Source organism: Medicago truncatula, chromosome 1 (assembly GCF_003473485.1).
Source record: "Medicago truncatula cultivar Jemalong A17 chromosome 1, MtrunA17r5.0-ANR, whole genome shotgun sequence".
NCBI lineage: Eukaryota > Viridiplantae > Streptophyta > Magnoliopsida > Fabales > Fabaceae > Medicago > Medicago truncatula.
The window spans coordinates 18,268,291-18,282,912 of NC_053042.1; the positions used below are offsets into that span (position 1 = coordinate 18,268,291).

Consider the following 14,622-nt stretch of genomic DNA (forward strand, 5'->3'; position numbering starts at 1 on the left):
TTATGAATTACAAAATACTGGAAGCAAAAGGGATACCAAATATTGGGGATATGTATGGTACATCATTTTGACATTTTATATTTTACACATATTGATTAATATAATATGTTTAATATTATTAAAAATTTGAAATTGTCTTTCAATACAATATCAACTCAGGATTGTGAGAGTTAGATTGGCTTAATATAGAACACTTCTTTAACCCGGACACTCTAGTTGGCACAATTGGTTTAACTACATTCATATGTCATTAATATTTCATTTTAACTATCGTTCGTTCCACGTGACAGACATTTATCTTCAATCGTAGTTGAAAGAAAAGGAAGTAAGGATGAAGGCGGTGGCTAATTTATTGATTCGGGATCATAACGACTTACGTTTTGAAGTACTTCGAAAGACCGAGACATATATCAATAGTTCGGTGGATGCTCGACCCATTGAGCTTTATGACGATTAATTGTTTATTATGACAAAGAATTATTTCTTTTTTGGGTAACATGTGGTATTTTGCGGATGATAATGGTTTGGAATCCATATTTTGAGCTCCATTTATTTTGCTAGATAATGGCATGAATGTCATGTGTTAAGCAAACTAAATTGAGTTATAGCGAAAAAAGTTATAAAATTTAATCAATACACCATAATGTTGATTTCACACTTCAACAGTTCCTCAAAGCTGTAGAAATCTTTTCAAGTTATATTTCATCCTACAAAAATATAATTTAACAAAAATATAATTTTATTGAATAAAAAATGTGTATGAAAAGATGAAGCGTAAACCATAATTTATATACATGGTATTCTTTCCAATTTCCCCTGATGTCATTAAACCATATCATACAATACCATAAAAAATAAATAAATTCATGTATGAATGTATTAATTTTAAAATTGAAATAAGATAAACTAGATAGATACCATAGGAATGTTCCAAACATCGTTATCATTAACAAATTCTTCTTCGTGAAAAAGAAATGTATTTGTTGAATGAGTTTGTGAAACTACATTTTCTAAGACAAGTTATTAATATTCTTTGAATCACTAACAAATTCTCTATGACAAACAAATGTTTGTTGAACATTTTCGTCATCCTTATTCTTAACAACATGATATTTTCTACCAAAGAACCCATTTATGCAACCATACAAATTGTAAAATTTGAATGCAACTTCACGATCCGAAAAATGATACCTCATAATTTCATCAGAACTTATTTCCTTTAAATTTATATTTTTTAAGTTAACCGTATAATCAATAGCCGTTTCGTCATCAAGGTTACTCCATTCTACGAATTGTACGTGTCTTCCACATCTTCATATGAGGAACATAGACCACTCTCCTAACAAAAACTACTTCCCAACTCCTATGCAAGATAGCATATCAACTATGTATTTGGATAACGACCAATATTTGGATAACTATTGTTGTTGCAGAAAACTTTTTAGGATCTTTTAGGATTTTGTTGTAAGATAGCTTGTTTGATCATTTGATTTTAATTGCCTAATTTAAACTAATCTTAATACAATCTTTACTTTACCGTATTCATATTAACAAAGATTCAATTTAGACTTAATTTGATTGATTTTCAGCTAGTGCGTTTAAGTAACAACCAATATTTTCCTCCCATTATGTCTTATAAGTGCTACTTCAAAAATACTTTACGCTATATAATTTAATGACTTTAACATACTTCTGACTCTTCCTCAGCTATCTGGCTTACAGTTGGAACTTGAAAAATGTCTAGAATTTCATGAAATTCCATTTTTCTGTTTATGACCAATGTATAAAGACAATAAATTAGTTACAATCAATCACAAACATAAAAAATGGGGTTTTGCGCCAACACAAATGCAACCAAAATTCCCTTTAACAACAAAGTGGTATGTCATTAAAATAATAATAATAAAAGAAAAACAAGGATATGCAAAAACTGAAAACCAAATTTAAATAGAGGTTGTTGTTGCATTCTTAGGTTCATAAAGTAAGTCAGTGCTTGATCTCTAGTGTTTGATCTCTAACTTATGAATACATGTGCATCAAAGTATAAGTGAACACAAAAGTATTCTATTTCAAAAAATAAATACATGGTACAATAGACATTAGTAACTAGAAATGAGTCAAGAGTTATATCTCCTAATTTCAATTGTACATTAAAGAAAGCAACATTTAAGGTAAAATTGATTTATAAACAACTAAACTTAAATGAAAACAGATTTCTCCAAAATATAAACAAATATAGAAGTTTCTTATGCTCTATAAAAATTAGGACACTGACAAATTGAATGAAACAACTATAGGTGAACCATATTCAATAAAATTATGTAGAAATTTTCCAACCTACTAAATTGGTTGAAACTTACTCAAATTTATCTATGAGTTTCATTCCAATTATATACCCAAACTTCATTATTATTATTATTAAAGCCATATTTCTATGAGTTTCATTCCAATTATATACTCAAACTTCATTATTATTATTAAAGCCATATTTTTATGTTTATGTTAAATGTAATACATTGTAGGATCACCCATTGACATTGGAAGCAAGAAATAAAAAATGTAAGTTTTTTTTTTTTTGAAAGGAAAACAAAAATGTAAGTGTTACTGTCATTATTTTGAAAATAATATATCAAGCATAACAATATTGTGATGGTTGTGAGAAAAAACTAGAAATCTAGATCTACCATACACGACTTTATGAACAGAGAAAAAACTAGAAAACAATGAACACATTTTATCATCTTCAGATATAATCCATATCTAGAGTTATTATGTATACCTTTAAGATATAATCTTCAAAAATCAACATAGTTATTATGAGAATCCAGATCTAGAGTTCAAAGTTTGATACAACCTTCAATGGAAAATATAAAAGAAATTGAACAAATGAATTGAAGGTTGCAGGTGAGTATGAATTTCTGAAAATAAATTGAAGGATGAGACATTGCTTCTTGTTGGAGATGAAGAACAAATTAAAGAACTTGATTCGGATCCTGATATGTTACATATGTTTTTACTACTGCTAGTGTTTGAGTTAGGGGGACATCAAGCAAAAACGAAAAAACAAATATTTTGCATTAAAGAGTTGGGGGGACATCAAGCAAAAACGAAAAAACAAATATTTTGCATCAAAAAATGTTTGATTAGTTTATCGTATTTATTAACAACAAATTACAAACCGATAACTAGTTGTAGGTAACTTTTGAATTCGTGCATGCTACACAAGTTTATGTTTGATCATAACACTAATGTCACCATAAAAAATAAGTGCATCGCTTCCCAAAAAAATGTGCAACATTTAATTAAGTTTTTTTAATCACATATTTGTTTTAATTTAGCCACTGAAGTTTTTTATTCTTGTAAAGCACTAAAGTTTTTATCGGTATCAAAGCCACTGAACTGAAGTTTTTTTTTGTTTTTTTTATGTGAAAAAAGTACATAAGTATTATGATCATAATAAAAGTGAGTCTAAGTTAGCAAATTGGTGCAAGTTAACAATTATGTTTTAATGAAAATTACTAAAATAATGCTCAAGTTATTAGTTTTAAATAATAAAAAAAAAATGTTATTTTTGTCCAAATAAAAATGTGCACTTTTGTTAACTTTAACCTTCATGTTTTTTGTTTGTCTAAGTTAAGCGGGTGTGAATTCTTCTACCGTTACAGTTCGCTTCATGACAAAAATCACACAATTGAGTTCATCTTACTCAATGAATCTGCTACAACATTCAATTTTTTTGATGATAGTTTATACCAAAAACATAATTCTTTAAAATTTTTATTTATTAGTAACTAACTTTTTTTTATTTTTTTTTATTTATATACGTTGTCTCATGTTATATCATTCTGGCTGAATATATACTGCAAACTATTTCAATAGATGAACACTTCAAATCTTACACCATAGAGATAGTGTCTCCATATCTTGAGTGTAAACTTTGATGCCCCTAACTCCAAATCATGAGTCGTATAATTATACTCTTGTATGTCAAACTACCTCGAAGCATATATTGCATCAAATAATTACTAAACCTTGCTTTTAATCGTTTCAAAAAACCACAAAATGCTTCGATGAATCTGGTAAGGTAAATATTAACGTTATTGTTAGCTTCTCCTCCAGTTTCTGAAAGAATTTCTTCGCAATTCATATTCAACACTAAAACTTGATAATTTCTCATCAGACAAGTCAAAGACAATGCGAGGTAAGAGAAACCTTTGGAGAGATTTTACAAACTAATATTAATACCAACATAACATTACGATATGAGATAAATTTTACGTTTTAGTTTCTAAAAAAAGGAATCATTCTTTTTTTTTCTTTCTAAAACAATTGAATCATGTTCAAGAAAATTTAATGATTTACAAATATCGTTAACTATGTTGATCATAGTTTTTTTCGTTTGACTAAATGTGAGTTCTTGGAATCATTTTGAAATGTTTATTTTTGAATTTGTTGAAAATATTGTCACCAAATAATAAATACACATGAATTATACTAATTAAACATTAAATAAAATAAAAATTAGTATGTAACATTTTAAGGATGCATTTGATTCAAAAAAGTATTTGATGAAAGTACATAATGAGACATAAACAATACAAGATAATATTGTACTTTGGTATTTTTGATACTTTGTACCATGAACAAAAAGTACAAAAGTTGTATGTTTTGTCAAGTACCATGATCAACTTCTAAATCAAACAAATAAAAAAAAAAGTAGTTGAGTCCCATGTTTTTTAACAAATCAAAGACATGCATTTTATTTTAAATAATACAAATTAGATAAATAAACACAATGATACTAATAAAATTTAGTTGAGTACTATTTATCCATCCTCAAATCTTTTAATCTTATGTCACATTTTAATATTAATTTATTTTAAAATAAATTCAAATATGAAACCAACTTTTATTCACATAATATCCAATTTCCACCAATCTCTAGAGCATTTAATAATTTATCTTCATACCGAAAAAAAAAATATAAATAAAAATAAAAAAGTCAATTTGTCAAAAGATAAATTTACTCAAAAATAAATTAAAAATATTTTATTTTTATTTTACCAAAAAAATTGTAAATAGAATTGTATCGTTTTGTCATTTGATTTCGCCGCCCGTACACACTGTTATGCTGTCGTGTTATCTTCTTCTTATTCTTCTCTCCTCATCGCATACCCGACCCGACCCGAATTCTTTCGTCAGAACGGATCGATCACATTAACCGCACTCATAAATTCTCATCCCTCTCTTAAGTCCGTATCTCAATTTCTCACTTTCCAATCTCGTTACTATTCAGGTATTCTTTTTTTTCAAATTTCTTTTTTTTTTCCTTCTTCATAGCAACGGTTATTTTTTATTTCGAATCTTCATCATCATAATTTGTTTCTGCTTTTCAGCATTTCGATTCTGTTATTTGATTTTAACTTTCTCTGTTATTATCATTAGGATTGTGATTTTTTTTTTTTTTTTTTTTTGTATATTTTTAAAAAAAAAATCTAATTTTTATCTTTGGATTGATTGTTCATCGCTTTCAAATTTTTCATTAATTTATTTGAATTTGAATTTTTTTAATTTATTTTTATGATTTTGTGATAAGGTTATGCCCTGTCAAATCATGTTGCTGCTGTGAAACAATTTGTTTTTTTATTTTTTTTATTTATGATTTTGTGATAAGATTATCCCATCCTTTGTGATTATTGAAGTAATCATTCAGTGATTATTGAAGTAATCCTTTATGGGATTTCGTTTTTCTTGATGAAAAAATTGAACTTTGCTTCAATTTTAAATTTATCCTCGAAGTAGTTTATTTTCATAAGCTTATTTTTGCATATTAAATTTGATATACAATACTGCAATCTGTTATCTACCATTCAAGCCATCGTGTAGTGTTGATTGTGTCGTTGCTTTCAAAAGGTTAATTTTGTTTTTATTAGGTTTTGATTTGAATTTGTCATCCCTGAATCCTAATATTTTTTTGATAGATAGAATTAGGGTTTTAATTTGCAGTTACCGTTACGTTAAGGCTGTTGTGAGCTGACAAGGGCCAACATTGGCGTATGTGGTCTGCAATCACAGCCTGATGTAGTTGCAGTTGCCATCCTATTGAATGAAATATCTGCTTTGTATATTGCATTTGAGTGTGTTACTGTAACAGTGTTGTTATATGGCAACTATAGTGGCGCTATAGCGCTATTGCATAGCGTAATTCAAACAATACGCTATTTAGTAGAAAATATTGTGCAATAGTGGCTATAGCGGTGCTATGGTAGTGTTGCGTAGAGAATTTTGAACAAACCGCTATTTTCTGTGATCTGCAATTTGATAACACTGGACTGGAAACATTAGTTCTTTCACTAGAATAGATGATCATGGGATTTTTATACTATCATGCTTAACTTCTTTAGATCATGGTATATTGAAATTGAAAGTGAAATCGGAATCAAAGTTGTGTAGCTTAACTTTGACGAGTGCATCAAATTGTACGCTCAGATTAGGCATGTTAATTTTATTTTGGGTGATATATACGAAAATTTGGATACAGTACCCCTGAAATGTCTGTTTTGTTCTTGATGTAAGCTATAAATCAGTTCATCATCCATTCTTACATTTTCTGCTGCTATGTCATTATCGAGCACTTAGGTTGTTTTTTTTTGGAGAATGTTGGGTCTGCTCAAGAATCAAGATGCTTGCAGAGTTCAGTTTGGTATAGTTTTATTAGAAGTAAAAAAGTCAAATGCGCAATGTTTTTACACTTTGGCATGTATGGTTAGAGGTTGAGATTCCATTTTTAAGGTTTCTCTACTTAAGCAACTTCGTTTGTAGAAGATTAAGAATTTGGCTACCGTATAGTCTAAAGTGCATGGCCCTGAGGGGTTTCTGATGAAGATATGTCGAGGCATTGGATTGGATTGGATTGTTTTGCGACACTAGTGTCTTTGTTGTATTCTTATTATTCACTGTCTTTTTGAATATGCTTAATCGTTTTTGTTAAAGTGTGATTCATATACCCCCATGATATTTTATGTTATATTCTTGGCAATCATTTTTCTGTTCAATTTTATGGAGTGAAGTGTTAGTTTCCTGTACATTTGTGGATTCTGTTATATTCGTGGCAATCATTTTAATACACATCAGTTGCTGTCAATCATAATTATCATTACTTTATGGTATTAATACAAAACAGGATATGGCGGAAGATATGGAAATTGATCATATTATCGACGTTCCCGATACCCCAGAGAGATCAAATGCAGGAAACAATGATCGAAAATATGTTGGTAATCCGGAGAAGAGGGGTAGGGCCTTTCATGTTCCTAATGAAATAAGTAAATGCAACAAGTATGTAATAATATCCCCGGATAAACCTTCCCCCTCTCAAAATGCCTCCATATTTAGGAGAGCTCAAACTGAGAAAGTTTCTGGTGGACTTGGAACATCACGCTCTAGTAAAGCTGAAATGACGGAGAAAGGGAAAACTGTAAGCTCGAGGATTCCTTCTAAGTCGTCTCACCATGGACATATTTCTGTTTTCGATTTGACTGGAGAGAATGGGCAATTCCAACAACCAAAACCAGCTTTCTCACACCGTGGATCAAGAGATAACACAAATGAAGACAAGAAAGAATTGAAAGCAAGTATTGGGAATACTTCACTACCCTTAATTACTAATTCATCTAATACATCTAGAAATGCTGTCACTGGAAAGTGTAAACTAGATAACACAACACTTCCAGGTTCTAATACTTTTATGGACCGTGGCAAGAGTGTTTCTCTGTCTAATGATTCTCAATCTCAGCCGAAAGCTGAAAAGCAAGTTTCTTTGTCTCCTCGTCTTTCCACTGCTCCAAGAGGTAGAGGGAACAGGAGATTGGTACGAAATGGGTGCATTTCACCACAAAATATTGCAACAAGGGCAAAACAATCAGCTGAACAGAGCATCTTTCAAACCAATAATGTTGAACAGATCTGTGCTGGGCATTCAGTTTCTAGAAATACAATGTCTCCAATTAGTGTTGATGATATTGTTTCTGAAGAGAGACCTGGTGGTAGATTGAAAGGAAAGGGAGTACTTATTCATCCTTCATCAAATGGAACTATTCAGACTGATAGCAGGTAATCTGTCTTTCATATTTAAGTGTTTCTTTGTGGAAATCTTGCTGCCTTGCATCAAGAGTTAGGCAAGATTTCTCAGCATGCGTTTATACATCATATGAATGATCTGTAAATAAATTCATAAATGAAAAAGTAAATGGCATAAATGATATAGCGTCCTAGAGAACATAATAATGCATTGAATCTAACAAATTGGAAAGACAACTATCAAGTTTGCATTTTTGTTTTCTTTTTAAATTGGGTGTCTTTCATCATTTATTTTTTTGGGTCTATTTGTTGCCAGCATCATTTATGAAATCAATGTATTTTTAGGTAGTCACTGTTGAAATGTGCCCTCCATAATGGAGACAAGGAATTTTTTTTAGATAAATTGATGTGATTTCAACTTTCGAAGTCACACCTGAAAATGAAATAAGATTATTTCTTTCTTTGCTTAAACTAAAATTTGCCTGAGTGGTTCATATTTAGAGGTCAATTTTATGATGAAATTACCATGGATGTTGTCTTGACTATTTGACCTCATAATCTTTAACATGGACCGACTTGTTGGAACTTGTTAAAGTCTTTCTTAAAAGCACGCGTAATCAGAATTAGAAGAAAAGACGCAATCTGGTGCTTCATAGCTCCTGCAGCCTACCGTGGAGGGGTCTAGGATAGGGACGATCTTCTGTAAATAGCGTTACCTAACTCGAATATGTAAAAGATTGATTCTTCTACTTGAATCGATGACCTCTAGTTACCGGCTACAACTCCAACTTCTGGTTAGACGTGACCTAGAAAAATAGCTAGCTTGTCAAGCTGAAGAAAGATCTCCCGTTACATTTGTATAAGAGGAAGGATAATAGCTTTCTTTGATATAGATATTTTGATTTTGATATATGATGCCGACCCTGTGGTGTTGTGTTGTAATCTTGCTTTACAGTTTATCAACTATTTTGTTCGAAGCATGAATACTGGCAGTTATCCTGCATGATTTGGGAAAACTTAGTTTAATTCTTTTGGTGAGTGGGGGATGGTGGTGGTATGGGCTGGGTTTTTGAAGTAATAATGCTGTTTAATTGACATGACGTTTAGACATATATATCAGGTTTCTCTTTGTTTAAATCAGTCCATTTCTCATTTCTTTTGACTACTTATCCTGAGACTAAAGACAATTAAATTTGATGCTTCTTTAGCAGCCCTGTGGTCAATCTTGAAGAGGCCAGTGGTAGCAGTAATATACCAAGAAATGGATATGAAAACTGGGAGAGACAAGGTGGTTGGAGAACTACACATAATGATCAACACTTGTATGATGCGAATGGGCATCATTCGAGGAGAAGTTACGTTGAAAGACTTACTCACAGACAAAATATGAACAGACTGGACAGAAGTGATACTGGGAGCAGTCAAAATGGCAAGGATGTTCCAGCTTCACTGATTATTCCACAGGTAGGTCAGTCAACTGGACCCAGTACTACTGCTGACTCAGCGACTAAAAGGCCAAGGAAACGTGAATCATCTTCTAGAAATCCTAATGTAGCATCTCATAATTCTAAAACTGTATTCGTCAATTCATCCGGGGAATCATCAAGTTCATCCAGAAGTTGTGGCATGGATCCTGAATTAGCTGCGTTGTTATCCATACCAAGTTTCAAAAACGAACTTAATGAAGGTTTAGATGACAATGACAACAATATTTCGGTAGCTCGGGCAATGCAATTAGAAGCAGATGAGAGATTGGCACGTGAACTCCAAGAACAACTATATAATGATGATTATTTTGAAGGCAGTTGGGTCAGTTATCTTTTGCTCAATTTTTATGTAAGTTGTCTTTTAAGACTTAAAGTGTGTATTCATTTACAATAACTTGTTATATGTTGATTTGTGGCAGGTTGACGAACATTTAGCACGGGTGCCGCAGGATGCAGGGGGTCTTTTGCACACATCTACTGATAATCATCAGATACCTCATCATGTAACTAAGTCTCTCTCTCTCTCTTTTTCTCTGATTTATATACATAAATCAGAGATATCCTTTCATAAGCAAATTTTTTATTTTATGGGTAATACCAACTATTGTGTTAGTAAAGTGACCCTTGCCTTTAGTTCTGTTTATCATGATTTATTCTTTTCTAAATATCAAATGTGGAATTTAAAGGAGGGAGTGCCATGGAACTTGAAAGCTATATACTGCTTAACCTGGTGTCTATGTATCTATGTTTTTTTTTTCCGCTTAACTTTATATTTCTCTGAGAGAAATCTGTATGAAGTAAATACTTCTGTTAACTATCATATGTAAGTATCCTGCCTCCGTTAACCAAATCTTTAACCTTTAATATGCCCCTTAATCCATCAAAGTGTGGCCAAATGTGGAGAATTGATAACTGATTGCTGACTGGGTAATGGGTCTTTATTCCTGCAGAGGTGTTTAATGTGTTAAATAATGAAAAATCTATATTTATTTATGCAGACACGTATTCCGGGGGAAAATAGACAGCCCCGTTCACGACCTAATCAAAATCCTTCAAATAGGAGGAGAACTGTGCCTCAAATTCCTCTTTCTAATAGAACGACACTGAGTCGCATGACAACTCGATCGTCAAGACCTACCATATCATCTAGAGGAAGAGGAAGAGGAAGAGGAAGAGCAAGACTCCCTCGGTTTCCTCTAGAGATGGACCTAGACATGGTATTTTCTTACCCTTTCATTTTGCCCATCTTATTTTAAATGTTTGTCCCTGCAAATTTGTTTTTCAATAACTTCTATTAAATGTCAACGTAGAAATTATTAAATGTCAACATAGAAATTTTTCTCTCTTAACATACACTTTGATTGCTTGTACATCAGAATAGTTTTATGTTACCAATGGCATCTATCTCTCTTGTGCAGAGACTTGATATATTGGAAGCATTAGAGAATGCGGTAGGGGATTTTAATGACCTGGGAATGCCCGATGACATCCGTAATGCTCATCGTGATTTCAATGAGTAAGTTTTTAGTGAATCATGCTCCATATTCTTGTGTAGAATGGCAACCAACAGATTTTGCATCATTAACAAGGTGGTCTTAACTCTTGTTATTGGTGGGTAGGAGTATTTCACTCATTTGAGATATACATTTTGAATCATCATTTTTTTTTTTTCTTTTACAATATATGAAAGGACAAAACTTAAGTAAAGTACCATACATGCTGTTGGTGCTGTTCTCCAAAAAAACTTGACACATCTATTATTTTTTCCACATCAGCTTTTTAGAAAATAACACAGTTAACATCCCGTTTTATTCTGCTGTTTCTTCTTCAACCGATTACTGTACGTCCTCTCTTTTCATCTGGCATTAAACATCACCACTACGGTTTGTGATATTAACATTAAGGAATCGCTTCCACGGTTTGTCAAATGAAAATTAAGGAATCTCCCAAAACAAACTAAAATTGAAGAGATTAGAAATCAAATCTTTCTTTAATTTGGCAGCCAACAGATATTAACATAAAATTACAAAATGCATAAAGGCGACAACAGAAATCCGACTGCCTCTATAGCAGACATTTTATTTGATTTTGTTAAAATTAGTTAATTTGGTGTTTGCATCTTTATTATATTCATGTGTGTTTGATGCATACATGTTGGTACCCCTAAATTACGATGGGAGATTAGTGGCAAAATATCACAAACCGTGATGTTTAATGCCCGATGAGAAGAGAGGACTTACAGTAATCCATTGAAGAAGAAACAACAGAATGAAATGGGACTGTGTTATTTTCTAGAAAGCTGACGTGGAAAAAATAATAGATGTGTCAAGTTTTTATTGGATAACAGCACCAACAGCATGCATGGTACTTTACCTAAGTTTTGTCCTATATGAAATATCTCATAATATCTTAATATTATTATAGCTCGTCTTTAATTATCTGATTGTGTTAGTTTCTTATCTTAGATATATCTGAAGATTAGTTTTCGTCTCACCTAGTTGTTATCATGATTTGTTTCTCTAATTGATTAGGAGTCTTGTATCTTTATAAATAGCGGTTAGTGCTTAGTATTTTGTATCCAGCCATTATCTATTTTATTACACCATTATTTTATTCAAAGTCCTTATTTCTCTCCTCCTTTTATCTAAAATCCAATAACTTCAAAAATTTCTAATTGTATGTCGATGGAAAACTGTATATATGATTTTTTGTGACAACTTAGAAACAAGTATATTTTCATTTAGGCTGAGATCCAAATTATCACTTTTCTGCTATATGGTAGTAAATGATAGATGAATCAACCAGGCAGATGTTTCCCTGGTAACATTTTGGATTGGTTTATTATTTTCTTACACTACCCTCTATCAACAAGTTTATTTTAATCTTCTTAGTTTTCATTCCTTCATTTTTGAGGGGAAGCAACATAGAAGCCGTCCCTCCATTTTCATACAAAGTAGTATTGCACTTATAAAGATCAGAAGTCTTTTGGATGCTGAAGGGGCCCATAGTGGAGACCCCAGTTTGGCATGTATTTTTTTTCTTGATATCTGGATTTTCTTACAAGGTTCTTATGTATGGTAGTTTCACAATTGTATACAGAAACTTTGTGTGGCTTTATTCTGTTTTCTTTAAAAATATAACATTAGAATTTCATACCTTCCTCGTGTTGTCGTGCAGAGATGATTATGAAATGTTATTGGCTCTTGATGATCATAATCACCAGCATACTGGTGCATCTACCAATCTGATCAATAGGTTACCACAGTCCACTGTCCAGGTAATTCATCGGCTGACTCCCCCTCTACTTGTTTTAGAACCTTTCTTCTTCTGTTGTCAGTTTTATGATTTTGGGACAGAGAACCAGCGGATGAAGAAAATAAATGTTATGGGGTTCAACACTAATTAATGTTGTTCATTTGCCACAGACTGACAACTACACAGAGGATTGTGCCGTATGTCTCGAGACCCCTGTCAAGGGAGACACCATTCGCCACCTTCCTTGTTTGCATAAATTTCACAAAGATGTGAGACTACTTACACGATCTATTTTTTTTGTATTTTTTATTTGTAAAATTGTCGGAATGCTAATGTGTATTAACCTCCATTATGGCAGTGTATTGATCCTTGGCTTGGTAGGAAAAGTTCATGCCCCGTGTGCAAGTCATCTATCACCTGATTATGCTTGAGATTCAAACAGTCAATTTATCATGCTGGGGTGTGTTATCTCAGCTGTCCCGTTTTATCATTCAAGGTATAAAGAAAAGCATGAACAGTTTGTTTTTGCTTGGAAGTTGAAATTGTATTGCAAGTACACACTTCCTTTTCATGGCGTACTATTTTTTTGTCGTAGATATCAAAAAGTGAATAGAAAGGCATAGGAAATCTGCAAGTTGATAACCATTTTGGTGCTGATCAACTGTTGCTGTCTTTAGATCTATGGTTAGTTCTGGGATTGCATTTTATGCTAACTGTTCTGAATTGAAGTCCTGCTGCTGGTTGTAATAGAGCCTTCGAGTCTGGAAAATCCAAGGCTGTATTATTTGAAAGTTGGATGTATTACAACTTGATGCAAAACACATAATCTGGATTTGCATGTGGTAATGTTAAAGATGTATCATTTTGCAATTGCAAGAGCATGTCTTTTTTACGTTCTTCTGAATGTGTTCAACTCTTTGCTCACATGATCTTCAGTGATACAATGTCAAATGCAAAGTTTTATGCACCCAATAATTGGCATTTGGATGGGTAAAAACCTTTCAAAGTAAAGGAAATTGTTGATCGATTGAACTTAATAGCATTTACCCCTTGTAAAATGAAGTTAAAGAAATAATTTTTGCTATCAAATATTGGATCCACAAATGAACTTTTCAAAAACATAATATGGTTAAGTTGCTTCAAATTTTCATGCGGGTAGCATCATCCGTCCATCCAATTTATTTATTTAGCGCCAAGGATGGAATTTTACTAAAATTGTCATTTTTGTTTTAAAATATATATATGATTTAATTCAAACATACAAGAGAACATAAGGTTGAAATAGTGTTAAGAAAACGTACGCCACAGGATAATATATAATGAAATATGTTTACGTGTATTCATATTCAAATATGCTTATACCAAAAAACAATATCAATTATGCTTATTAAGTCAAGTGTGGTAATTATCTTCTTTCTAATTAATGTCAATTGTGCTTATTAAGTCAAGTGTAGTAATTATCTGCTTTCTAATTTAGAGTAATTCTTGTGTCAACGCATGCATTTGAACAAATTTATGACATCATATACTCCCCTTGTTTCAAAATGAGTGTCGCTTTAGCCAATTGCACGCAGATTAAGGAATAGGGTTGGGAATAGGCCAGGCCAGGCCAGGCTTTGATAGGCCTGAGCCTGGCATACGAAAAATTTTGCAGGCCTGAGCCTGGCCTATGGCCTTTCATAGGCCTATTTTTTTGGCCTGGCCTGGCCTATTTAAAAGCCTGGCCTGAAAGCCTATTTACAGGCCTACTTACTATTAAAGTCACTAAACATTCCATTTTAGCTACTTTTAAATAGGCTTA

General features: G+C 32.1%; 1 protein-coding gene across 3 annotated transcripts; it reads left to right on the forward strand.

Annotated features, from left to right (window-relative positions):
- Nucleotides 1-5,082: 5,082 nt before the first annotated feature.
- Nucleotides 5,083-13,734, forward strand: LOC25483106 (E3 ubiquitin-protein ligase RNF12-A). Of its 3 annotated transcripts, XR_003008777.2 has the most exons (10): nt 5,083-5,296; nt 7,184-8,112; nt 9,288-9,888; nt 9,986-10,069; nt 10,565-10,783; nt 10,985-11,082; nt 12,744-12,843; nt 12,992-13,090; nt 13,180-13,317; nt 13,417-13,734. XR_003008777.2 is itself a non-coding variant. In XM_024775413.2 (9 exons), exons 2-9 carry the CDS (start codon nt 7,187-7,189, stop codon nt 13,240-13,242), a joined length of 2,190 nt encoding a protein of 729 aa, XP_024631181.1. In that variant the 5' UTR covers nt 5,083-5,296; nt 7,184-7,186; the 3' UTR covers nt 13,243-13,734. The 3 variants fall into 3 exon arrangements, 2 of the variants coding, with proteins under 2 accessions (XP_024631181.1, XP_013467211.1); XM_024775413.2 differs by having other exon boundaries at nt 13,180-13,734; XM_013611757.3 differs by having other exon boundaries at nt 9,291-9,888; nt 13,180-13,734.
- Nucleotides 13,735-14,622: the final 888 nt, after the last annotated feature.

Excerpts from the sequence above, each read along its gene's own strand:
- LOC25483106 (XM_024775413.2), top strand. The coding sequence starts at position 7,187 with ATGGCGGAAGATATGGAAATTGATCATATTATCGACGTTCCCGATACC. Across the intron at positions 8,113-9,287 it reads ACTATTCAGACTGATAGCAG|CAGCCCTGTGGTCAATCTTG; the intron begins GTAATCTGTCTT and ends ATGCTTCTTTAG. Across the intron at positions 12,844-12,991 it reads TACCACAGTCCACTGTCCAG|ACTGACAACTACACAGAGGA; the intron begins GTAATTCATCGG and ends CATTTGCCACAG.